The 25,572-nt window shown below is 36.8% G+C and overlaps 2 protein-coding genes across 4 annotated transcripts in view; one reads left to right on the forward strand and one right to left on the reverse strand.

The window, feature by feature from the left end:
- LOC100179578 (protein dopey-1) overlaps positions 1-25,572 on the reverse strand; it is a 33,115-nt gene that overhangs the window by 1,962 nt on the left and 5,581 nt on the right. The window contains exons 12-49 of one of the 2 annotated variants that reach the window (XM_026834399.1): positions 25,384-25,499; positions 24,874-24,995; positions 24,412-24,559; positions 23,677-23,819; positions 23,009-23,130; positions 22,407-22,535; positions 21,991-22,103; positions 21,405-21,631; positions 20,720-20,778; positions 20,218-20,261; positions 20,073-20,162; positions 19,429-19,530; positions 19,315-19,355; positions 18,821-18,891; positions 18,068-18,211; positions 17,762-17,883; positions 17,196-17,466; positions 16,926-16,990; positions 16,375-16,538; positions 8,924-9,030; positions 8,232-8,399; positions 8,032-8,149; positions 7,726-7,862; positions 7,314-7,469; positions 7,017-7,118; positions 5,853-6,098; positions 5,307-5,576; positions 4,627-4,792; positions 3,994-4,157; positions 3,673-3,782; positions 3,397-3,608; positions 3,065-3,132; positions 2,375-2,524; positions 1,925-2,008; positions 1,413-1,573; positions 1,271-1,352; positions 876-1,043; positions 364-538 (exon numbers count right to left, since the gene is read on the reverse strand). In XM_026834399.1, the coding sequence (XP_026690200.1) occupies positions 364-538; positions 876-1,043; positions 1,271-1,352; positions 1,413-1,573; positions 1,925-2,008; positions 2,375-2,524; positions 3,065-3,132; positions 3,397-3,608; positions 3,673-3,782; positions 3,994-4,157; positions 4,627-4,792; positions 5,307-5,576; positions 5,853-6,098; positions 7,017-7,118; positions 7,314-7,469; positions 7,726-7,862; positions 8,032-8,149; positions 8,232-8,399; positions 8,924-9,030; positions 16,375-16,538; positions 16,926-16,990; positions 17,196-17,466; positions 17,762-17,883; positions 18,068-18,211; positions 18,821-18,891; positions 19,315-19,355; positions 19,429-19,530; positions 20,073-20,162; positions 20,218-20,261; positions 20,720-20,778; positions 21,405-21,631; positions 21,991-22,103; positions 22,407-22,535; positions 23,009-23,130; positions 23,677-23,819; positions 24,412-24,559; positions 24,874-24,995; positions 25,384-25,499 (5,137 nt within the window). The remainder of the gene's footprint in view (positions 1-363; positions 539-875; positions 1,044-1,270; positions 1,353-1,412; positions 1,574-1,924; positions 2,009-2,374; positions 2,525-3,064; positions 3,133-3,396; positions 3,609-3,672; positions 3,783-3,993; positions 4,158-4,626; positions 4,793-5,306; positions 5,577-5,852; positions 6,099-7,016; positions 7,119-7,313; positions 7,470-7,725; positions 7,863-8,031; positions 8,150-8,231; positions 8,400-8,923; positions 9,031-16,374; positions 16,539-16,925; positions 16,991-17,195; positions 17,467-17,761; positions 17,884-18,067; positions 18,212-18,820; positions 18,892-19,314; positions 19,356-19,428; positions 19,531-20,072; positions 20,163-20,217; positions 20,262-20,719; positions 20,779-21,404; positions 21,632-21,990; positions 22,104-22,406; positions 22,536-23,008; positions 23,131-23,676; positions 23,820-24,411; positions 24,560-24,873; positions 24,996-25,383; positions 25,500-25,572) is intronic. The other variant, XM_009859958.3, reaches the window with a different exon arrangement.
- Positions 11,051-14,931, forward strand: LOC100181117 (uncharacterized Ciona neural peptide). Of its 2 annotated transcripts, none has more exon segments than NM_001246226.1 (4): positions 11,051-11,133; positions 13,807-14,075; positions 14,225-14,429; positions 14,543-14,905. In NM_001246226.1, coding segments are annotated over 4 exon segments (648 nt in total). In that variant the 5' UTR covers positions 11,051-11,075; the 3' UTR covers positions 14,659-14,905.

Below are 25,572 nucleotides of genomic sequence, written 5' to 3' on the forward strand. Positions count from 1 at the left end.
TGGTAGTAAAAAAACAATCAAAGAACTATAAAACCGTATCCTCACTTCCATAAACCGTGGCGTATTAACTGTTTAAAACACGATCGGGATATCTGGGGATTATGCGCTAAAACAGGTTCCCATCTCCACTAACCCACAACATGGCTTCGTGCTCGCTTACGAATTATCAACTGTTATCAACTGAGTGTCCAATCGGTTGGAGCAGTTGCCGATGTTTGTCCCATAAACACGCACAGGCATAATGGTAGTAGCATTGAGCTTCTACTACACGGTACCATCGGTTATCAAGGCATGTACTCCAACCATTGAGTTGTATTATAATGCTGAGGCAGTCATACGATTACTTGACCATCATCCACCTACCTTTTGTATTAGATGGAACAAATTGATTTGGCGTCCTATGCATTGCTAGCATGGTATGAGGTTCAACTAATGTGTTGAAAAAATTCTGAAGTTGCCAGAGTGACGTGAGGCGATTCATTTCAAGCAAAGGACGCATAGCTTCGACGTTGACAAGTTTTCGACCACCGTTCGTGCTCTGCGGTAGTTACTTTATTACATTTTTTTGTCAAAGGATGCAAAGATGAAAGAATGAATAAAACTTATGCGTGGCGGGGCAACCACAATGGTTATAACACGGATGTTTTTCATACACCCATCGCTTACGTGATTTCTTAACTACCACGTAGGAACTCCATAGGTGATTATTTCTTAAAATTTATACAATGAACCAGCAATGAATTAAATATGCTAGCACTTAATAGTTAACAAACATCCAGTTTTCTAAAAATCACTGCAGAATATCATGCTATTGCAAACAAATACACTTGTGGCCATGTTGATTTTGTATAAAAAAAAGAGAAAAAATCGCTCACTTTTCGAGCCAGTAGTCGCTTGATTCGAACACAATGTGGGACAAATTCACGCTCGTTGGTTGTCGAGTTGTGGGTGCTACCGTCCTCTGCAGGTTTAGAATTGGTGACGTCATCGTATACGTCATCAACATTTTCTCCCGGCTCGCCGACGAACGACCAACGAAAGAGCTGTAGCGTATTATGATGGTTTATGAATCAGTTTTTTAATAAACTTTAAAAAAAAAGATTGTTAAACCATTGTGACTTTTATCAGAGGCGAAGTATAATGTATTATTGGCAGGGAGTTTAACAATTAAGGATTGAATAAGCGTGGGGAAAGCAATATTTACCGCATGTTCGTAACGTCAAATTATAATTCACTGCATTCATTCCACATCAAAACTGTTAATACTTACCTTAAAATGGCAGAGTTGAGTCGGTTGCAAGCATAATATTAAATCCAGTAGTTTACACGCGGATAGATACATGGCCATCCACCTAAAGCAAGTTATGAAATAGTTTAAATTTTAATCGATAAACAAAAACCAAAATATCTACTTTTCTTGCGAGTAAACGCTTGATATATTCGTTTGTCCGGAAAACAGAATTCCTCCGCCGCTAGACGTCGCTGTGGGGTTATCGAAGTCTGAATTACGCAGAGAATCGTTTTCAAAGCTGTGGAGAGTCAGTTGTTGTTCCAGTTGGCTCAAAACTTGCACCTACAAGTTATATATACCTCATTGTGCGTTTTGGTAATGCTTTGGTGATTATTAGCTATCCGGACAATTGAAAATCGCCAACCGAGAGAAGAACCGAACCCGACAATTTCGTGTTGACAAAATAAGGAGGGGTTGTTGTTTGCTGCAACATTTGAAGACTATTGTGTTTTATGAACTATTGTGCTTTTGTATAGAAGATGGAATTCTAAATTGGGAAATTGTTACAGCATGTAGGGACCTAAGATGACCCATTACCCCACGGTTGGGGTTTAGAAATGACCGGTTTTTAAATTTTAGCTTAGAATTTGGTATTTGGAATATACATATAACTATCTATTATACGCTACGTACCAGTTCAGTGACAATTGACGGCCATAATGATTGTAGGTTGTTCGGAGATACGCGTAGTAGTAAGACACGGAAGCACAAGAATACCTGGGAAATATAAGGTTGATTTTAAAGTAATTTATAACGTGCTTCACAAAATAGTTGCAGTATGTACATTAGTAGGGCGTTCGACTTTTTATTTAAGGATACCAGGTTCAAATCTCGATGTTGCTATATAGTATTTTAAGCGCGTTTTTCGCTGAATCAGTAACGAAACACTAATTGCTCGAATCTGGTGGACCTCAACGGTACTCCAAATTGTTAGCTATAATGAAAGCAACGATTCGTGTATTTTATGAGATGCGGATATAAGATGTATATGAATTTCATATCCGCTTGCAAAAGTATCAAGCTTCCCCAAAATACGCGGTTAAATAAATGACGTCCATTGATTCTATTTAACTAAGTAGTAACCTGTGCTTGTACTGCAGGAACTTGATGTAATTTTAAACTTTCCGACAACCGTTCTTGTATCTCAGGTAAATGACGTTGATATTGGTTAGTGTCGCTGCTGAAGATAACGAAGGCAAGTCGCTTTAATAACATGGCACGCTGTTCCAATTCCTTGAAAATTTAATGTCTTATTTAACATGAATGACGCATTTGTTAAATAAATAACACTATAAACTGCAAAATACGATTAAATCTCAATGTACAGTCATGAGCATTTTAAGCCTAATTCACAGAAGCGGTTAAACTCACATACAATATTACTACCAACGTACTGTAGCGTAAGCATAAAGTTAATTGAATGTTACGAACATATACTCGCAAGGTTAGTTTAGAAATAAAAAAACGGCTGTAATAGATAAATTTGCAACCTTATAGGTAATAATAATTTTATTATTCCTAGGTTGTATTTATTTTTTCTTGGTTGTATATCTTTATAAGTTATAGTATAGTGGGGGAAGATGGGACACCTTCAGCACATGATATCCAAATATCCTGATCCCGTTATAAACAATTAACAACGGTCTATGGGGTTCGTGAGGATACGGTTTTATAATTTTTTGAATGTTCTTACTACCAAATGGGACGAGACAATAGAACGAAAAGGTGTCCCATCTTCTACCATATATACAATAATTACACTCCAATACTCACTTGTTCTTTATTTGAAAATATATTGAGTGAAGGACCGGTGGCTGCGTTCCTGGTTAACCCGATGCGAACTGGATAAAAATTAAGTTAGACAATTTAATTAAACCTAAATTTATTAAAAATAGCATTGATCATATTCATTTGAGTTCAAAAGATATTGTAAATTTGGTATTTGTTTTAACTTTATGTCTCAGGGGGTTTAATGACGTGCTTTGCCGTAGTGCATTACTCGTATAAAGCAAAACTGTATACCCAATTATGCAAGCAGACTAACCGAATTAGATTAAAAGTCCTTTTAGCTTAAGCTAAAATAAAAGTTACAATATCCGGCGTACCCATTAGTTCTTTGAAAGTAGTTGCATCGTGCGTCATCAAGTGGTCAACTACGTTCCCCCACTCGATGGCGCAGTCGAGCGGCATTCGGAAGAAGTCATTATCCATCAGAAGTTCGAAGGCTTCCCTTTTCCAAGCGCGCCTTGTTTGCTGATAACCACTCACACTGGATAATAGGCGCACAGCCGCCTTGTAGCTGGGGGCGTTATTGGCACTGTAAGATATTGAGTTTAAGTTCTGAACAAATATCCGAGAAATTTAGAAAAGAAAGTTGGTACCTGTGGTTTTTAAGGTAAGGTGTGACGTTGGTCATGACGGGTGTCAACACGGGAACTATCTTGTCTTTCTCCTCACTGCCATAAATAACATCTAAAAGGTTCGCCAGTACCTAGAAGGGACACGAAGTTCAACACAATGCTGCTGAACTTGTTTAAAACAGTGCTGCTATTTTTTGCAACAAATGTTTTTAAAATAAATTTTCTTTTGACGTATTTTTACAATACTGGCCCGTAAAAGGCCTTATAAATTCACTGCAAATTTAAAATCAAAGGGTCAAGAAACACTGGTAAAAATAAAGCATAACAATGACGTGTTTCTACCTGAGCCAATACATTCAGGGCATGTAGACTGTGTATGAAGTTCGGGTTGTTGGCTTGCGGTAGCATGGACGTGTTTGATGAACCGGTTTCCTCCAACCGTGTGGTCGCCAAACCTGGATCTGAGGTGACGGTTTTTGGCGCCGTCTCAGGACGACTTTTTGAATCTGAAACCGTTCAATAAACATAAAAAGGATTCTGGTATGTGAAGATATATTAAGTTGCTGATTGAATGGAAATTAAAATTCCGGGTTTAAAAGCAGTGTGGTTGAATATTAATTAACGTCAACTAACGTGACAACTGGAAATATAAATAGATTAATAAAAGAGATTTATTTATATCGGAAGAGAAACGCATATTTATAACTTCGAAAATATTTCGAAAACTATTGCTACCAGGGATAATATAATTCTAAAACAGCTTACATTTTGTATAGACGTTTGGACCACCTATACAAGCAAAAGTACGACATATTAGTTTAAAAATGGCAACAAAATGCACGTATAAACGCAAATGGTTAAAACAAATATTTTTTTCAGTATGGTTTAATAAATTCACTTTACCCAATGGCCATACAGGGTGTAATTTCCTGGTTAGTTTTAAACTATAAACATAAAAAAAGAAAACCATCTCACCCATTAAATCTACAGAGGAACCCGACTCGGTCAACTTGTGTTTTGAATCCTTAAGTTGGTGGGGTCCAGGTATAACTGATGGAGCACGACGAGCTAACCATCCACCATGCTCAAGTGAACAATCAACAATAGCATTACATGCTTCAATGCATTTCACGCATATGTCCTTGGAAATAATTAAATTGAGTTAAATGTATGAATGTAACTTACTATATCCTCGCGTGGCTGGAAAACGAGTCGTTATAACACGGGTGTTCATATACCTCGTGCCAGATCACGATTTACTACGTATGTACTTTTGTGGGTGATTATATTTTTTTCGTTTTTTTTTATGTTATTTATTTATTACTCCGTTCATGGGGCGACTGAAAAAAAGCTGGTGGTCTTATACCTTATACATATTGTGTCCGCTAACGAGTTACCACTTATGTAACTTTTGAGGTTAATGTTTTTAATTTTGTGTTTTTCTGTATGCCTAATAATTTAGTAACCCAATTTGTAATTACCGTTAATTGTCTTGTCCATAGCTTTATCGAGCCTCGAACCCGTATACCCTCTGATTACGAGTGGTGTACCCACTGTGTCTATGGCGCCAATGCCCAGTTTTATAAAGCATAAGTAGCATGCTCAATTATCTATTCTAGGCGATAAAATAAATATACAATAAACCTCAATTCTACCTGTAGATCTTTTTGATCCTTTTTATCGGAAGAACCCGCAGCCCTGCGTGCGTATTCAGATACTAACAAGAGGAGAAAGAAATGGCAACGTACACTCAATTTTCCACTGAGTGTCGCATTGGAGCCGGATATTGAAGGATTGGTAGGGGCGACTACAGGTCCAAGTGCAAGGCATTCCCTTACTAATGATAAAAGGTTGGGCCATGCGTCACGTACAGCGGAACTTGTCTGTCGTTGAAGGAACCGTAATGTAAAGTCAAGGAGAGATTCCTGTGGTCAAATAACAGTTACAGTGGATGTTGCGAAGCTAAACACCATTTTTTAAAGAAATTAATACAAAAGGTTTTGAATAACTGGGAAATTTTAGGTCGACGTGATTTTTATCTCAAGCGCTCCAAGAAAGATAGTTGTGGGTGGTGTTTTAATAGTCGCCTAAACGACGTATATAGGCAGCCTGGGTGTTGGGGTAATGGATTAAATCTGGCCTATAACCTGGTTTTCGAAGGACCTAATATAGAATAGAACTTTATCTTAGCTAAGTTGAACCTGAAATGGCTTCCTTCTTTTGTTTGATGATGGTAATGGAAAATCATTCGGTTGTAAGATGACGCGTTTTACCACACCAAGTATGACGTCACACTGCAAGGATCGAATCGCGCACGCCACGTCAAGGATTTGTTGTTGTTGGATGTTAGGTTCAGGTAGTGGAAACCAATGTATGGACTTCTTGGCTTCGGTGCGGTCCCTTCTTTCCCACACTATGGCGAAAGCGCTGACGAGGTTTTCGCCAAACTGTGAAGCATTGAACGCAAATGACTTTGTAGCTGAGTACGAGTTAACGCATTACTTTAAAACAGATTAGGGCGATAGAGCTGCGGTTATCAGCCTTCTATATAAAGAGAGGTAACTCTCATGGGACAATATTGCACAGGTTAAGGATGAGACAGACAGGCGTCGGATAAAAGTGCGTACACACGTATATGAGATTTAACAGTAAGCATCAGGTGGTATGGAAAATAAATTTAAGTATTCGGCAAAAATAATCGTGTCATAACTACGCTATTAGATGTCCTCATAGCAAAGGTATTATTTATTGCTTAGCCGATTTAAAAACTAATACACACGGGCTTTGTAAAATAATCGCACTAAAGCGTATTCAATCCTACTTTAAGCATTTCATTGAGAATAAGATTTAAACTTTCCGGCGTTTTGTCTCTTAAGTAGTCACAACAGTGGCGACTGTAGTGGAATCTACCGGCACGTCATAATACGATTAAATAAGGGCGTTGTGACTCATACCAGATAAAGACGATTTTGTTAAGCACGAAAAAGGAATCAAAATATCAACATTTTCAAAGACCTAAAAAGGTTTACATTGAAACACAAATCAAATAATGGCTTTTTTGAAAAGAAAAAAGAAATGTTTGCGAAGTTCGGCGGAGGTCGACGCAGATATTACTTTGTTTATTTCTGTTAAACCATGATTGATTTTGAGGCGTACATTGTATAATGTGTAAATATAGCTATGGTTTATAACGAATGCTTGATATGCAATTCATTAGTGGTACGCGGGCTTAAGTGACCTTTACAAAATGTGTGTGTTGTTTTAGAAACTTAATTGTTTATAAAGAAAAATAAACAAGAAAAAATGCAGGCTGGATAATATAACAGTCAACAAAAAGAATAGTATTTCTATAATACGCCATGTACCTGTATAGCCAAGGGATCAAGTAGTTGCAGAACATGCCTTGATACAGATTCACTGCCGCCCATAGCCACACACGGGTTCAAGTCTAAATGAAGACGACCATGCTGCGTGAAACATTAGTTTGTGTGAATATGTTGTAGAACACGTGTAAACAACCACGTACATTCATATAACATGTAAATCAGCCATGGTAATAAATGGGCGGTTTCATAAGGTGATAAATTATACAGCTGTGTCAGCATATCTGATGTTGCAACACACTATACGAAGTACAAAGTGCGTTTAAACGCATTACAAACTTGTTTTGACTTTCGATTCCCAGTTGGTTGTGGTGAGACCACTTTATGCCATACCGTGACTAAGCACGACAATATGCGGGGAAGGTTTCGTAAAGTAACTCTTCTTGCTTCTGTTACTTCAACGGATAGTTCTTGCTCCTCAACGCTTCGCTGCGTCTGTATTGGGATAGACAAATACAATATAGAGAGCTCAAGTGTGTTTTACGTCGCCATAGCACGAGGCACGTCACAAGGTCAACGTCGTTTATTTGGCGCGCATGCGTTATATGAGTGGGTGTATTGGGAGTGGTGGTTATGATTTTAATTTTAAAAGTGAGTTCGTGGGCGCAGTAGGGCGCGGTAAAGTATTATGCAGGTGTAAAAACGGAACCTAGTTTATTGACATGTGGTTATGTAGAAAACCCGCAATTACCTTAATAGAACTGCTGACTGAGAAAACGTTAAAGAGGCTTCCAAGAGCGGAGAGACCAACATTGTTCGCTTGGTTCAACGCTACACTTGTGTTCAGTGAGTTTAGTTGAGATGCTTTGTCCGCCTTCAGAACATGACCTATAATATAAAAGTGCAATAACTTCGGTAACAATTTTCATCAACCGTGTGCGCAGTAATTAATGTGTCAATGTCAGACTTATGATGTGGTGCAGCATGATGGTAGGTTAAGAAGACATGCGTGCGTCAGGCAGATGGTAGAAACGGGTATAATTAAAAAACTTCTCACCTGTGTTGATCATGGAGTGTTGTAACGTGTGGGTACTGGCGTGAAGAAGTAACGTGAAATGAGACAACGTACGGAGGCTCTTCAGCGACGAAATAACGTAATCTGGTGGCATTTGTGGCTGCGTGTTAAGAATGCATCACGTCATTAAAGTCGTTTAGAAAATGCGTGTTTAGTTGTATAGTTATATAGGTATAACATACCAACTGCGCATGGTGATCGCTACACATGCTATACATGGTAGCAGCATCTTTCAAGTTACGACACAGTTGAAGGGTGATGGGTGACGTCACTTCCGACAACATGTGCGGCAGAAATTGCAGCGATGACGTCACGAAGTCTAGCCACTCGCCATGCACATCGCACGCCATCTGTAAGAAAACGCATTAACAGTAATGGAATTCGTGAAAATGGAAATGGAAATAACAGTGCGGTCAACTGCTGGGATTTCCACATCAAACTGCTGGATGATAAATTATGATTGAAAACAATTCTGGTGTAAAAGTCAAATAGAGTCGTGGACTAGACAAAACAACTTGAATGCACTCGATTCGGAACTGGAATAAAAATTGTTGACACAGACATACACGCCGGGGTAAAGTGCAAATTTTTGCGCTTATCAGTTGTCTCAATGTTCAATATTAGTTTTCACCCAAATGCACACGACAAGGCGGAAGTCAACGAACGTCTTAAATAAATTGGTTAAGACTTATTGCATTTTTTACGGTAAACGAGGTGTAGCGATAGTACTAAACTACACCATTTAAAAAGGGACGACATTCCTTGGCGAACGGAAAAACAATATGGGCACTACAAAAACACTCGCTTCGCTTTCGAGGGTCAGGCAGTCGAGTTCACTGTGTGTTTATAGAAATTCATGGCAGTGTCTACATACCTGGAGTGCAAGGACGCGGATTAGGGCTGAGGATAGAAGTGGTTGGACAGAGATCTGTAGTCGGGGGTGGTACTTCGGGTCAGAGTCTTTACTGTGTGTTTGCCAATCTGTAACGAGATTAAGATAAAGTTGGAGTTTGGGGTGATAAGGATAGGTAAACATGGCACAGGTAAAATGAAAAATTATACACATTCATCTGGGTTAAAAAAGTCTCCTTTTTTGTCTAAAACATTTTCTACGATCGTTAGATTATTTTTTGTATTTTTTTTGCGAATTTTGTAGAAAATTGCAGCAATGGATAAAATTTGTTGACTCTGGCTTATGGGTAGTAAAGAACAGCAGGATAATTTAAGCAGTTTCTGGTTCAATGTCAAATTGTAGTGACATGTTTCTACTTTAAGAATTGTTGTAAAGTATTATGTAGTTGTAAGCTGGGAAACAAGGAAACGTTTTAAGTTACATAGGGAATTTAGTTGCTTAAATTAGAACGAATTCGGAAGTTTTAGGAAATGTTCAACGAGTAATTTAGGATTTAAATCTGGTTGCTGATGCACTGCCAAAATGTAAAAAATATTAATAATTAGTTGTCAAAAAATTATATATTGGCAGTCTAAATAGGGTGGTAAGGATTTTCTTATGCGCAGTAGCGTTTAGATTTTACATTAATTACTCCAATTATGAAAAAATATCAGCGAGATTTGCTGCGAAACTTGGCGTTAGATATGCTGGCGTGATGTGAGTACGCGGAAGTGGTGGTGACTGGGTTCGAAGCCAACGAGCGGCAAATTGCGCAAAATTATTTTGGTTTTTAAAATAACGTGCTTTGAATAAGAGTGAACTTTTGAGTGACTCGTCGATGTTTTGCTTCATTTTCGCTTCTATATATAGTATAGATTATAGATGAATTACTTCTCTTGCAGATGTTGGCTTAATTTTAGGGGTGGACCACTGGCGACTCTACACCCTTTTTCTTTCCCTATACGTCGTTTAAGATATATTCGGCTAATTAGAGTTAGTCAAGCCACTAGTTCGATACATACAACAGAGTGAGGTTGATTAAAAATTAATCAGCTGACGTGGATGTATCGTCAGCTATACATAGAGGAAGAATTCCTGGAAGTAATAATAGCAGGAGTAAGGGATCTAATGAAAGTGCGTCACATATCAGCTATATTGCACCGCAGTTGGTTCATTAAACCTACTCCAATAAGACGCACTGCGACGATCGAAACTTTGCAAGTGATCCGAAAAATGCGACACTCGCAGATGCGCAACATACATGACTCGTATGTGTTTGGTTCGAAATTAAAAATAAAGATTTTTTATTATGACGTGTATATGTTAATGGGGTAGACAGAATTCAACAACGTCAGAATGATTCAAATGCTCGTTAAACGAAGAGTGTTATTTTTAGTTTTAACTACTGTATAATGGGACCCGATTTTCCGCGTCTACGGTGACGAATCAAAAGAAAAAAAATAATTTCCGTATTTTTTCGTTTAAAATTAAAATGCAAATATAGTGGCTGGGGGCGGTGAAAAGACTTGTTCAGCTAATGCTATAACTAAAAAAATGTTCAGGTAACGCCAACTAAAACTCACAGTTAAGGACGACTGCGGTTAGTCTGACGCATGACACCTGCCACAAACAGATTTCAAAATGCCGAGGACGACAAAGAAAACCGCAAACGTCACTTTATGACAAATTCTATTGTCGGTGTACGAAGAAAATCTTGTCTAATAATCAGCTGTTTTAGAAGTAGGCGGTTGCTATAGAATTTTTCGTGCAGGTCGCATTTTTCGTGGCGTGACCGCATTTTTACAAGAAACCACAAAATGGAAAGTTTTTTCGTCGAGGTTTAGAGTTAAGCTGCCTAACCTACCAACGCATGCCGAGCACGTTGGTGGACTTACTAAGCTGCGTTAGGTTCGTGGTGAGCTACATACCACTAGCATTGACCGTATACGCAGTGGGAATATACGTGGAGTGTGTATATATTATAATGTTTGTATATGCAATATTGTGTCTGTTCAAAATATAACATATTATAATTAACGTTAATTACGGAACTATTTTTGCAGGTTTGTATTATAAACTCATCTGTATTAACGATATTTTAAAGCTACTTGGTAAAACATTGTCGATAGAAAAGATGAATGCCATGCAACGAATGTATTTTATGTTCATGACAGCTTTGCTTAAACATAGAGGTAAGTTAAATTTGATTTGTGGAAATTTTAAACATTTTTTTATTATTTGTGACTTTTATATTAATGCGTTTTAAGGTTTAATTTTTTTTAAATGCAGCATGAAATTACAAGTTTTTATTTCCTATATTTAACGCACTAAATAAATAATTAACGCATACAAAGTCATGAAAAAACGAAGTTTAACACTAAAATAACATTGCCGTTATACAACTGCCAAAGCTGAGTTTGATTTTTTCTCTTTGACAAATTTATGTCAATTTAAAAACGCATTTACCTTATTAGGCAAGCGCTAATATTTGCTTGTAATCAATTATTCACATAACACCGGATGTATCTAAGGGTCAAACAAACAACTTAATGCGACATAACGTTTCGGTCCCGAATTGACCGGATCTGACCGGTTTCGTGTGAAGAGAGTGCAGGAGTAATTAAACGTTGAGGGAAATTCAAACTTTTTAAATTTACTGACGTCATTTTTGTATTTATGGGTACTGAATGATTATTGTAGAACGTGCGCATTTTTTTTAAAAAAAGGCAAAAGACCGGTGCGAACTGTGTGGTGACTCCATATAACCTTTGTGTTCGAAGTGATCACATAATGTATGAAGTTATCGAATAGGAAGTAGGATTACTGGCCAGTGAAATGGGTCAAGCGGTGATAGGTATTGCATACACAAGTACCAGGAGACGATTGAACCGACGGTTAAAACGAAACTCCTCGTGCCGTTTCGATGTCTTCCTATGTAATCAATCACACACATAACTTGTGATTAAAGGATATCTTCCGCAGCAGGAAACTGCGTGTTATGTAACAGCCGTGTTGTGGACAGTGCAATTTCATTGGTAATATCAATTATTTCTAAGTTGAGATATCATACACTCAACTTCCGATGTTGGTAATTATAGTTATACAGTGCAGGTGTAAAGACTACAGGGTAATAAAGTAATGTGAAAACCGACGCGCTCTACTGTAAGACTAGTTATGCCGACTGTTAATAATTCTCATCGTAAATTACCGTGTTTATTTCGAAAAGCAATTGAACGCTTATAGCATAAATGATAATTAATAGACAACTTTAAAAGAAAAAAGGGTTTGTCATTTTCTCGGCCAAACTACTATCTGGTATGAATATTTTCTTGCGCAAATATGTCGAAATATGATAAGTGATAACTCTGTGGTGACGTCATTTAATCCACATATAAAGAAGTGCGGGTGACTTTCGTTGGCACTTTGTAAGACGGTGGTCACTTGTGAAAGCCTCGCTCAACTAAGTGCGCATCCTACATGAGGATTACGAACTGTTTTTCGGGTTGAAAATGTCTTTATTATTGAGGAGGGAGAACTTTTAAGTGATCAGACGTTAAGTGCTTTGCTAAATTGCGACATGACTTTTCTTAACAAAATTACGCAAACGGCAATTAAGTAAAAATAGATTTCAGGTCGTGGCGTAACTACAGCAATCTTTAATCAAATCGAAACTATAAAGCAGTGTTTATTACTGAGCAATGGCCGGCGGGACTTGGCTGCGTGTTCTGAGAAGTCGGAATGTATCAACGCGGTCGATTATCCAGTGTCGTGCATATTGCGTTTTAGCACACGAGTTTTTGAGCGTCGAGGTTTATCGAAAAATCGTGACCTTTCTGCGCCAACAAGGCGAAAAAGGGTGCTGGCTTTATCACAGTTTAAATAGAACATAAAGCGAGCGCGTCTTATTATTGCGGGAACCAGGACAGTAAGACGCCAGCTGGTTATAAATTCGAATATTTTTGTGACAGACGAATATTTTCTTTCACAGGTCGTTTCAATTTATAGCATTATAAAATATATACTGTGGTAGAAAAATGAAAATAATTTATATACCGTCGATTTTATTAGGATATCTACTGGTAGTGCAAGCCAACGAAGGTAAATTGAATGTATTCGGATTTTGTAAAATACCTTAAAAGGATTAACTGATGTATTTGTAGATAAATAACAAAAGTAATAAAAATTTAATAAGTTCATTAAAAATTATTCTCGAAATTTAAAACCATTCGGTAGTTTTTCTACCGTTGCCATTCAGTAAGGCCTTTTATAAAAAGTTACGATTCCATTGCACTTTATCTGCACAAAAGTTACGTTGTGGGGATTAATGCAGAAGTGTCTACAGCTTACACGTCAAATAAACGGACTTGAACTTTCAAGTTTTACCTGGGGCCTAATGCAACAACGCCATTTAAGTTTAAAATAACATTAAAATGACTCACGACAATATGCATGTATCGACTTACAAACCGACATTGTTATTTCGCGTTTTTCCAATCTTATTATGAAAACAGACGATTAAAATAAGTTTTAGTTTTTAACTCTACGTGTAACTTAGGGTTTAGTTATAATATGACGATTGAATAATTGCAAGCATGTAATTTTGTAAAATGACATAACGAATAATGATCGCCGAATAAAACGCTGTATTGTTTATTTAAGCAAACGAAGCGGAATGTTAAAGCTTTTAACGTTTAAAGTAGATTACGTTGGTTTTTGATGTCGCCACGATAATTGGGATGGCAAACACGAAGTATTTTATTCAGTATTGATTTTTGTAATTCGTCAAATGAGAACTGCTCACGCATGTTATACGTGTATGGATTAAAAGCAGTGCTTGATTAAACGGAATATTTGTTTGATTTCAGATCAGCAACATGCTTGCAACATGCAGTCGATATCCACCCCTGCATTGGAGTGGTCATTCGAGCGCAACTTAACTTGTAGTGAAAGGCGGATCCCGCTGGTTCCCGGCGGATTAGACGGGTTGCCAGGAAAGCGGGTTGGAGATAGATGCACATACACATATTCTTGCCCTATGGACCCACCAGGACCACACCGGTCCACTACACTGACATGTCAGCTTAACGGGGAATGGGAAGGAACGATGCCTGACTGCAGCGCCGACGACCGAATGGTAAGAGTAATACTTAGTCTTACACGTTTTACGTATAGACTATCTATTACACATATGAACAGTTTAATGTAGTATGACTGTTGTTGGCAATGTAGCTGGATACGTTACAATTATAGGAATGTGACATTAATACGCGTGATTTGCCGCAGGTGAGTTACGTTCTTAATCTTCTTATGCGAACCTCCAACGAGACGACGGTAAGAATGGCAGAAAGAGGTGAAAAAGAGAGTCGGCCCCTAAGTAGTTATCCAGGGTCGGTTAAGAAGTCTAGCACATCAAACAAAGTTCGAAACTATTGCAAGAAACAGAAGATATGCGAACGTGCAAGCAGAATTACGGACTGCTGGAATACTCGTAAGTTAAACGAATAACATACCGACAATTTTGCCGAATCACGCGAATTACTGCGCTCTAGGCTTAAACAAGCCGCGTATTCTCAATAAGTAATACGTGATTGAATTTTGCAGAGAAAATATCTGATGTCCAACCACGTACTCGTCGTAGGAGACAAGCAATGGTGGGGTTATGTATATACTGCTATAAAAGCTATTGCACCAAGACGACGATGGTTACATTACTGTGAGGACCTTGAAGTTAACTTCGTGATAGTTTTATCCGAATTATGACATCATAACACGACGTATTGTGTCGTCATATTCTCAACAACGCTTCTTGTTCCAGTTTATTTTTTTCTTGCGTGATGTCCGTATGAATGTACATACATACAGTATAAAGGTTATTTAAATCAGTCTCATTGTAAAGTGTGTGTGTACATTATTTGCACAGTGGAATGAATGGTCGTCTGCATGGATAAAGTTCGCAACCTCCAATAAAAAAAAAACAATTTCCGTGAAAATGAGTGACGGGGCAATAAATACATTATACAGTACTAGGCAGTTTAAATGAATATTCGAGAAATCATTCTTCTGTTATCTATATGTGGTAAAAGATCGAAGCTAGATGTTGCTACCAATGTAAACGTGTGTATTTCGGCAAGATACTTAATTAATCCAGCCCAGTGGTTACTATATCAACTAGATTCGCCAGCAAATTGTGAGCAGAACTGAGAAAATCACTCACAAGTTCCATACTACTGACTTATAACACAGGTTACTTATTTTATACACCTCGTCCCCTTCTAAAGTTGCTTCACAAATGATTTGACATTCACTTATTCATTTAGCACTACAGTAAAAATCTGCATGTAAACGTCTCGACAAACTTATGCGCCAATGAGAGTGAAACAGATATCGCGGAAAAACTTTTCGATGAGTTAAGGTAAAACACAAGATTAGTTCATACTAAGGGCCAAACAACATTGTGCATTTAAAAGTTGTTTGTTTTTGTAACAAAAACCTTTGAACCTGTTGTTCCGTTATGAAAGTGGGGGAAATTGCGAAAGCGTTTGATACCATCATTTTAATAAGGCGTTGTATATCACGATACTGTAGAACTATTTGCAAGTAGATTTCATTTAGTGAGCCCATTTGTCTGCACAAACAAGTTTTATGCGGGGGAATATGAAATATAGATGTAATCTATACCCACAAGAAAGGGAGTTATTACGACGTTTGCTTATTAAACGTATTAAAGTACGGCATGACAGGTATAGGGCAGCGATGTACCGCGATATAATATGACTGCAGACCACAAATGAGAAATTCTGACATATGTTCGGAATATACTGAGAATATGAAAAGGTAAAAGGTAGTTTTGAACAGATAAGCTACTATAGGCATATACTGCAGTGGGCGAATAGAAAATCAGATAAGCGTCTTCGGCAGCGTCATTACTCTCAAGCTGGTGTTGTATGTCTATATATAAACCTGGGGGTTTTGCGGACACCTTTGGCCTTTTCGGTTCTTTTATTTTAGATATTAAGTTAGATAAATTCACAGAAACAATAGAGTGATTCGCTTGCGTCCTGTAAGCCAACACCCACCACGGAAGTGGGCTTTGTGTCACCGATGTATTGATAAAAATCAACAGCAATTTGAGTGTATCAAATGATAGGCATTGGAACAATTGCAAAAGTTTAATATGCGTCATAACGCCGTGTAAAGCGGCGCTACTCATGATCTACACGTGCTTCGTAAACACAGCAATTTACTGACAGTAGTGTCCGTAATTTAACCAGCGGAGTCAAGCTCGAGGTGAACTGCGGTTCTTTTGATCTCAAATTAAGTTACAACCCGCAAACCAAAACAGTATTTGAGTAATGGCCCAACTCCCTAAATCCAGGCCAGGCATGCCTTACCATGGAACCTCGCCCATATAGGATAGAAATATAACAACATACCTTGCAAGCTTGTAGTAGTGTTAGCGTCGCTGAGGTAGTATTGAAATACAAGCAAGGAACGAACAAGAGAAAGAAGATTGGACTGAAAACTTTTAACTCGAGCAATTTCACCACCCGACCACCAGAACGCTAACTCGTAGCTGTTGATTGATTCCGCATGTCGACTAGTGGAAATTATTGCATTTACTTGAAATAAGATAAACACCCCACCGTCCCCACCAAACCTAACGCTAATTAAAATGCACTGCCCTAACTGAGACCATGCCAACGGCATTGGACGCAGTATATATATACATGATAACCTGCATGTATCCATATCTTGACTATTAGGAACAATTTACATGCATTTACTTAGCAACTTGGCATAAATTAAATTATTATTTAGTAAAATCCATTGCTCAATTCCAGACCACCTGTATTGGACGCGGGTATGTTTACATTTGAGAAAACAAACAAATTTGCTGCTAAAAATGTCTTTCAAACAAGATAAGGCGTTGATTTGTGAGTTTTAGGGGGTTTAAGGTATTTTAAAAATTTACGTTTCTGTTTACCTTTGTAATTGAAGTAATATATCTTCGTTTGGTGTTTTGTAATCGTAACTCCCATCAGCAACAACCTGGGTTTAAACTAACATGTAAACATTCCTATTGAGATGTGTAATACATTGATCATCATGTACTAATGAGTGTATAAACGTGAACATTACGGCTCTATTAAAAAAATTACATAATTATTTTTTAACTAAACTGAATTATTTTTTCGCTTCTTTTTTTTTTTTTTTTTAGTATAGATTCGTGTTATTATAAAATCTTAAAACTTACGTGTAAAGCGTCTACAGTGGCTGATAATGAGAGCAAGACAGTCTCGTTTACTTTGTACTTTTCCAATAATGACCACACGTATGCACCAAACTGTTGGGATGATTGGGTCGCTGATGACGTAACACTTGATGACGTCAGTGGCGCTGATGACACGACATTGTCACGTGCTAGGATGGTCATTTGGTCGAGAAGGGCGACAAGCAATGTACAAGCAACGCTACGAACGTCGTGTAATGATTCGAATGAGATTAGGCGTTCGGAACCCCATGACCTGAAATGTATACGCGCACAATGCTTTTAACGATAACGGGGCCATTATGGTTATATAGCAAGACGAAACATATTCAGTCAAATTCGTTTCTTCAATACACGGCTTATGCGTGTAATCGACTTTCATGACAATAAGCTGTCGTTCATGTGGTAAAGGTCGCCCAATAACCGCGCCGTTCTTGCCATTTCGGTGTGCATTACGCGGCTTGTCAACGGCCCATATTCACTAACGATCGGGTCGTTTTAGCGTCAGCGATACAGAAACCTCGTGGTAAAAGGAAACGGCTGTCTGGTACCTGATGTAGCGTAAAGAGATGATTATTAATACTTCCAATATCATGATGTTCGGATATCGAGTCGTGACGTCATCATAAAATGATTCGCCGCCCATGGACTGCAGGTGACGGGCAAGCAATTCCTATAGTCGAAAGAAAATAAAAATTGTAGCAAAAACAAAAAAGAGCTTTGCTGTTATAAGGGAACTGAACCAATTTAATCGCAATTGCTTTAAAATAACACGTAACAAGCTAAAAAGGTCTATAGAATACAGTTATAAAAGTATGTGTATTTGCACCATTGTTACGTTACTATCACAGTCATACTTGCAGCATTGAAGCTCCAGATGTTGTTTTATTTGTTGCCAGTGGTTGAGTGGAGGCGGTGTATGCGAACAAGCGTGGGTGGGCATGGAACATATTAAGTATTGACCGCAGTGCATAACTCACACGAAAAGCATCAAATTTTTCCTAAAAAGGGGATCTGTAATTAGTAAAAGGAGCAAACTCTGGCCCAAGTCCCAAGACCCAGGTACTCCGACGTGGCTCGCCGAAGGACCTTACTCATAAAGAATAGAAGTAATAGGGGAACTACGCAGCTTAGAAAAGTTACGGGAACTTTACTTAATGTAATTACAGCCGAATCAGCCGGCGGCTAAAGGCATTGCGTGGGCCTATCAAGTTGCCTTAAAGTTAAGGATAGATATCGCTGAGAACCTAACTATGGAGAAAATGTCGTATTGATAAAACTATTTGTGGGAAAGCATTGCCATATTTGGTTGCACAGCAGACTGTTCAGCAGCCGTGTCAATAATTTTCAATTTTCGGACCATTTCTCCAGCATTTCTTGGAAGCCGAGAAGGAAATTGAATAATACGTCATTGTTTATATATAATTTCATCATGTTTGGTTGTTGCGCAACAATCACATGTTTTGTAATTACAACATTAAACTGTAAGCATGCAATGTCGCGTTATACAATTCACTATGGAATCGGTCAACTCGGCTTAAAGTCTTAGGTGTTTCTAATATTTCCCGCTGTGGAACCCCGCCCATTTAGAATACAATACACAAATTCACCTGGTAGACCAGGACGGGACCAATTGCGTTTGTTTCTTTAGAAGGTCGCTTTAGCGCAGGTTTGGTATCACCTGTTTAAAAAGATTTTTTATTAAAATGGCAATGTTTAATGCAGTTTAATATATCCTGTAAGTGGAATACAAAACTTGTGGAATATATTAATATTTTGCAAACTGACATTTCAACGTCCTATATAAAGGTCGCCTTCACCATGGCGACCAGGGTAATGACTTTACGCAAAATATTGAATTACTAGGTAAGTTTTATTGGACTTATTATATAGTAGGGTGGGGGGAAACGGGACACCCTTAGCACATAATATCCAAAGATCCTAATCGTGTTTTAAACAATTAACAGCTATTGGAGTCCTGAGAATACGGATTAATAATTCTTTAAATGTTCATTATACCAAATAGGTCAGGAAAATAGATTAAAAGGGTGACCATAACCCCCCACCCTACTATGTCTATCAACAACAGCATGCATGATTATACCATGTGTCGATGTCGATATAGCAGTGAAACCGGCGGAAGATCTGTAAATATAAATGTTTCGTGATATTGCAACAAAGCATGACGATACACCAAACACGCAAGTATGTCACTTACGATACGATTTGGCACGCTTTGTGTATGACGTTGGTCACCACTTCGCGTGCTTGTCTCTCCAAGTCGTGCCCTGCATCGGTGGTCAGCGTCAGCAGCAACTGCCTGAAAGGAAAACCAAATTTGCTGAGTAACGGCTTTGACGGAAGTTTGGCCTTTTCGGTAAAACTTGTGTTCAACAAATTGGTTGCAATGAGCAATAGAAAGCCTGCATATCTGTAAGAATAAATGTGTGGCGAAGTAACTGCAGTCGTTATAACACAAGTGTTCTGTTTCATACACCTCCGTGCCTGCTTAGTAGTTACTATTAATATAACCGGGTAGCTGGATGATTTTATTTTTTATTTTTTCGTTTTTCTTTATGTGTAGCTGACAATTTGACAGCACATAATAGGGAAAAAACAGCACATAATTAGGCAAATACGCCTGTATCGCTGGTAACGTCGACTCTTGAACCTAATTCTTGGTCTATAGACCTCTAGAAGCCACAGCTAACCAGGGTGCCACGGCGCCGACACATGCATTTTAATTCGTGGAATTTTATTTAAAATTGAGCCGGTCAGTCATAAAATGAATGACGCTGTACATTGCAGATACCGTTCATTTATATGTCAGACACGGTAATCTTTAAAAAATCTTCAAATTACTTGTATTTCTCTTTGCCCGTTGTAATATCCACGGTGACCGAAGAGATGGTTGGGGTAACGTGGGTCGTGAACTGATGTTCCATCTCGCCCCTGTGTGACGTCACAGAATTATTTGTATGTCATAAAAATGCAATTGTTTGCTTACTTTGATATCTTGTCTTCAGTGGGCGGGCAGTTTTTAAATTCAACCTAAAAATGAATAATTCAATAAATTACTTATGTAAGATCGATTGGCGGGGCAACGACAGTCGTTATAGCAGAGGTGTTCCATATACTTTTAAACACAAGTGTCTTTATACATCATTCTTTAAAGGGATAGTTACCACGTATGTTATAACTCTGTGGGTGATTTTTTACGTTTGGCTGAAGAATTGGACAACCCATAAGTGACCACTGGGTTGAAGCAATTGCCGTTAAGTGTCTTGCCCAAGAACGCATACGATCACAATGATTGCAGTCAGAGCATTAAACTCGATTTCAATGTGCATATGTTAATTATAACCATTAACGGTTTGTATATTATTAGACGATATACGTCGAATTTCGCCTCATTACATGGAAAAGGCGATTAATTAAAATAATGCACGTACATAAGGCACGTGTGGCATAATACTGCATGCAAAAAATAAGTGTATATGCTGACTCACCATTTGTTCGTGACCTGATGACTTGACAGTTTCCAATGACGTAGTATTACATGACACGTCTGAAACAGAAGTAATTAAAACCGAACTCATGACCTAATACTGACCTGCAGGAGTTTTCGCCATTGCCAAATTCAAACAAAAGCAAGGGACCGTTATATTTGCATTATTATTTTAGACGAATATTAAAATACTTTGCGACCGTTATTAAAAAAATTAAAATAGAGCAACATTTTTATTGCTATTGGAAACATTTATGCCAGTTTCGTGGCTTCATAACAGAGTAACCTTGCCTTTTTAGATTGTATGTAAATAAGTTTAAAAGTTAAATTCTTTTTTGAAGTATGTGTATGTTTCTTGACCTTTTAAGTATAAATGTTATAAATTTTCTTTAAAATAAAAGTTTTAATACATGTTTTGTTTATTATATAGGGTGTGTAATTCATATCGTAACTACTAACTAATTTTTATAAAGTTTGAAGATGTAGTTCGTGACGGAATCGCCCTTTGAAACAACGTCATCGTGCAGCGTAAATTGTTCGCTCGAGACAGACTGTCTCTTTAGCGCAACCGAGCGGTTTAGTTTCACTAAGTGGCAGTTTTAATACGCTTTGAATTAAATATGCTTTGAATTATGACAATTGTCGCCTATTTGTATATATAAAAAACGTTAGGTTATAATTTTTACTTGGCTTTGTAATCTTTGGTGAGCTGTGAGTGCATGGATGTAGGAGGACCATGAAGAAGGGCTCAAGAATGCGGGAAAGATCTTTCTCTTCTAGTGATCTCCGCAACCATGTGGATGCGGTGGTTACTCCGATGGATTCTCCTCCTGGATCAAGTTGGAAGAGGTTGGGATCAGATCCAAGATGACCTTGGTTGAGTGATAACTGATCAACCAATGAGAATAAACATCTGAGGAGAAAAGATTAAAGAAGACAAATTAGAAAAAAACTTCTTTTAAGGAGAGCATAAAGATATTTTTTTCACCAAAAAAATGTTAATAGGCAATGACAATAAAAGTAACCTGAAAATAGTGATACAGTGTTAGAAAGATTAATCTGGTTCAGATTGAATTGGTTGCATTTTTGCTAGATTAAACTGATAGCGCTTGGCATGGTTTCATTATATAGGTTGTAACACTGATTGCATTTCTATTATAATTAAAAATAACCGTTCTGCTTTTTGTAAGTAAGGCATAAAATTGCATATATTTGATAACCCTGCAACTAGGTGCAAGCTGGAGGCATGAAATATAACTTTGGTTCAATCACCTGGTGAATAACTTAACATGAGTTCCACTTTGTAAGTTGATCTTCTGTGAGGTGAGTGCACGTGTAAGGTGCCACAATCTACAAAACTTTTCAAATGCTGAAAAACGGATTACCTGTCGAATATTTTGTTTAATGTTTAATCACACGACTTCTTTAATCATTCGGGATAAATTATAAAAATGTTTCCAAAAATACTATATAAAAAAATGTAATAGGTGAGCAAGGAAAACATTTCAATTAAACAACGACAGTAACTAGTATTTCCTAAAAAGTACATAATGTGCAGATTTACTAAATTTATAAAATGATGATTAAAACTAAAAAAGTCATTGTTTTAGGTCTGTAACATATAATTGCCCAACCATTTTTTGACCATCAAAAACATTTATTAAAAGTTCACCCCGGCCAACACATACCTTGTTATGATGAATAATGTCAGCAAGTAAAACATTCTCACATCGAGAGTCGGGACACATTGAATGAAGTCTTAACAATAATTGTACACAGGTAAGGTGGTGTCTGTTCATTATGGCTTCTCCAATTACCTGAAAAAAATCAAAAGTAATAAAAAGATTTTAAATCAAATTTAAAAAAATTAAAAGTTGGCTTTCTGAGTAATATTATAGAGGTTTTTATTATCATTATTTTAAATAACGATAAAACAGTAGAAAGAAACATTCATATGAAAATTTTAACCCTACATCAAGATAGTATGTGATAGGGGCGGGGGCGGGCAACCAAGGTCAAAAGTTACCCAGTGCTATGCAAACTGATTGGAAAAATTCACAAAAATTTATAATTTTTTTTTTATTTTTAGAGAATTTTACCCAATTTTACATTTTTTTTAAGTTTCTGCATAGAATTGATAACATTCTGTTTTTAAAATCTGGTTGCCTTAAACGGATTAAAAATATGTGTATTGAGTCCAAAAAGTATGGGCTACTGGTGTGAAACATCAGTCAAACTTGCCAATCTTTTCACACTGTTTATTACTACAACAATATACATACATACATACCCTCCATAATTGTTTTGTTATATGTTTGTAAAACTTGGATTCCTCAGTGAGGATATGTACATGAGATGAAGTGAGGGGAGAAAGAACTTTTACTGAAATTGTTCCACTACATGTTTCAGATGCTGAAATATAAAGTTATATAATATATGGTCTTGAGTTATTGAATAAACGTTATTTGCATGGTGAACCAACAATTCTAAGTTGTGAATTTAGAGCTGATAGTTAAAAGGGTGACAATCAATTTATAGGGTTACTGAATACTGTTAAGGGTGCGTGGAGACTTGTTACCCAAACTTGTGAAACCAGGGTGACATCATATGGTTTAGCATCCCTTTTTTACAGTCTAAAACCGATTTTACCCTGCTGTTGTGCCGCTATACCAACGTACAGAACCAAAGAAAACTTGCAACGTTAAATATTTTTAACAGGTTATAAGTATTAGGGGTTTCTAATTTAGGACTTAAAAACATATCTGACATTAAAATTTTTACATACATATTTGAAATTTTATACATTTCAACAAAATAGATGATTTTTTGAATACTGAAACCCCAAATTCTGTCAGAATATTTGGATATAAAAATATAGAAGTTTGCATTTATATAATATAAGGTAATCAAGAAACAGCCTAAAAACGTTATTACTAAAATATTTTTCAAGCATATTACCTGCATCGGGTGAAATGCTCTGTGTTAATGCAAGCAAATCAAGTATAGTAGAAATAGAAGTGGAAGCCACAGAAAACATGGAATTAAGCTGGTTTGAGGCGCCACATGCACACCATAGTAAACACTGCAGCCAACTGGGAAATCTGAAATTATCAGCAAACTTTAATCGACAAAAGAATTTCATGCTGCTAGGTTCATACCTAATTTTTAAAGGTATATTTTCAATATGAGTAAATCGGCTTACAGGGAATCTGAAATTATTAACAGACTTTAATGACTAAAAAATATAATATTGTGATTTTCGTTGGTCTTTTCACTCAAAGTTGCAACAAATACATGGTGAGATTGCCCTGTGTGTGGCAACCTTTCTTAAGTATGTAACTTATAGTTTTAAAGGCAATTTTGGGTGGGTGTTATTGTGTGTCACTGTCAATTTAGAGTACCATTAATTACCACTAGGGACTAGGGTAAAGATTAAAGTATATTGCCCAAAGATACACAGCGCAAAAATGGACACATCTTTGGGGGTTACTTGTAATATTTTATACTTAAGGTGTTCAAAAGGGTAATAAGAAAAAAAAAAGAAAAAAAAGAAGACTTTAAAAGTAAAATTGTCTACATTTCAAATCACAATGTACTTTTTTATAATTGTCTATGTATTACAGAGTTGTAAAGAAATACATTTCTAATTGCAAAAGCAAACAAACATAAATATAAGTAACACATCTAACTTACGTTGAAATAGACGAATTTATTTGATCTTTGTCCATAAGTTGTTTCTGTCCATTACAATATACGGGAAAACAAGCAAAGTCAAGCAGCAGATTACAAGTTAACTTAAACACATCAACAACCGTGATAGATGGTAGATCCATACTCTCCTCTGTAAACAAGACTATAATCAATGGGCACGCCAATTTCAAAGTTGTAGACACTTTAAAGCAGAGCTTAATAAATGGGCGCGTATATAATATAACTTAAATTTGACATTTTTATATATACTTTACGTCTTTACCGCATATTTGGTAATACTGTTTCAATATAAAGAGTATTAAACAATTTAAAAAGAAATATATATATATATTTTAAATTACACTAAAATGGTACAAAAGATATTCAACTGTGCTGTTAATTTTGGAAAAATATTGTCTAAAAGGTAAAGAGGTGGTTAAAGATACGACATACTTCAAAACATACCTGATTTTGTTTCATATTCAGTGGAATCAATAAAAGTGGTTATCGTTTGAGAGGCTTCTTTAGCTGTTTCATTCTCTTCGTTATCAGCTTCAAGAATTTTAAGGTAGTTGTTGATGTTAATTCTGTTGGGAATATAAAAAAATTACAGATTATAGAAGTTGTACAAACTTGACAATGCTCTTTGTAGGCTAACAAAATGCTATTTCTGTTGCGGGAACAGTTTGATTTAGGGGAATTATAAATTATTTTTAAAATAATTGAATTATAAATTTTGTTTATTTATTTTTATGTGGCAGGCAACAGAAGTTCTAACTTCTAACATGGCTGTTTTAGCTTACTTTTAAAAGAGTTGTAACCAAAAATTGTTTTTTTATCAAGGATAACAATTTGAAAAATTCATTAGTAACAGCTGAAGCAACTACTTTTAAGTGTCTTGCCCGAAGACATACACCCCCCAAAGAATTGTAAATCGTTTTTTTCAAGACATTAATATTGAAGTATGGATAATACCTGGAATGATTCAGTTTCAAATCAACAAAACATTCCAAAAATGAAAGAAGAATCTTTGCACAGTCGGACACACTTGAGCCACTGGTTTCACAAGTTTGTGTTTCAGATGCAGTGATCTGGAATATAACTTCTTGTAAGTCTTAAAGGAATAACCGATAGTCTGATACTATAGAATAACTTACAAATACA

Source organism: Ciona intestinalis, chromosome 4 (assembly GCF_000224145.3).
Source record: "Ciona intestinalis chromosome 4, KH, whole genome shotgun sequence".
NCBI lineage: Eukaryota > Metazoa > Chordata > Ascidiacea > Phlebobranchia > Cionidae > Ciona > Ciona intestinalis.

Bases quoted from the DNA above. Each gene is read 5' to 3' on its own strand.
- LOC100181117 (XM_026833987.1), top strand. From the start codon at position 12,976: ATGAAAATAATTTATATACCGTCGATTTTATTAGGATATCTACTGGTA. The intron at 13,040-13,806 runs GTAAATTGAATG...GTTTGATTTCAG, and splicing joins GGTAGTGCAAGCCAACGAAG to ATCAGCAACATGCTTGCAAC. The intron at 14,076-14,224 runs GTAAGAGTAATA...GATTTGCCGCAG, and splicing joins GCAGCGCCGACGACCGAATG to GTGAGTTACGTTCTTAATCT.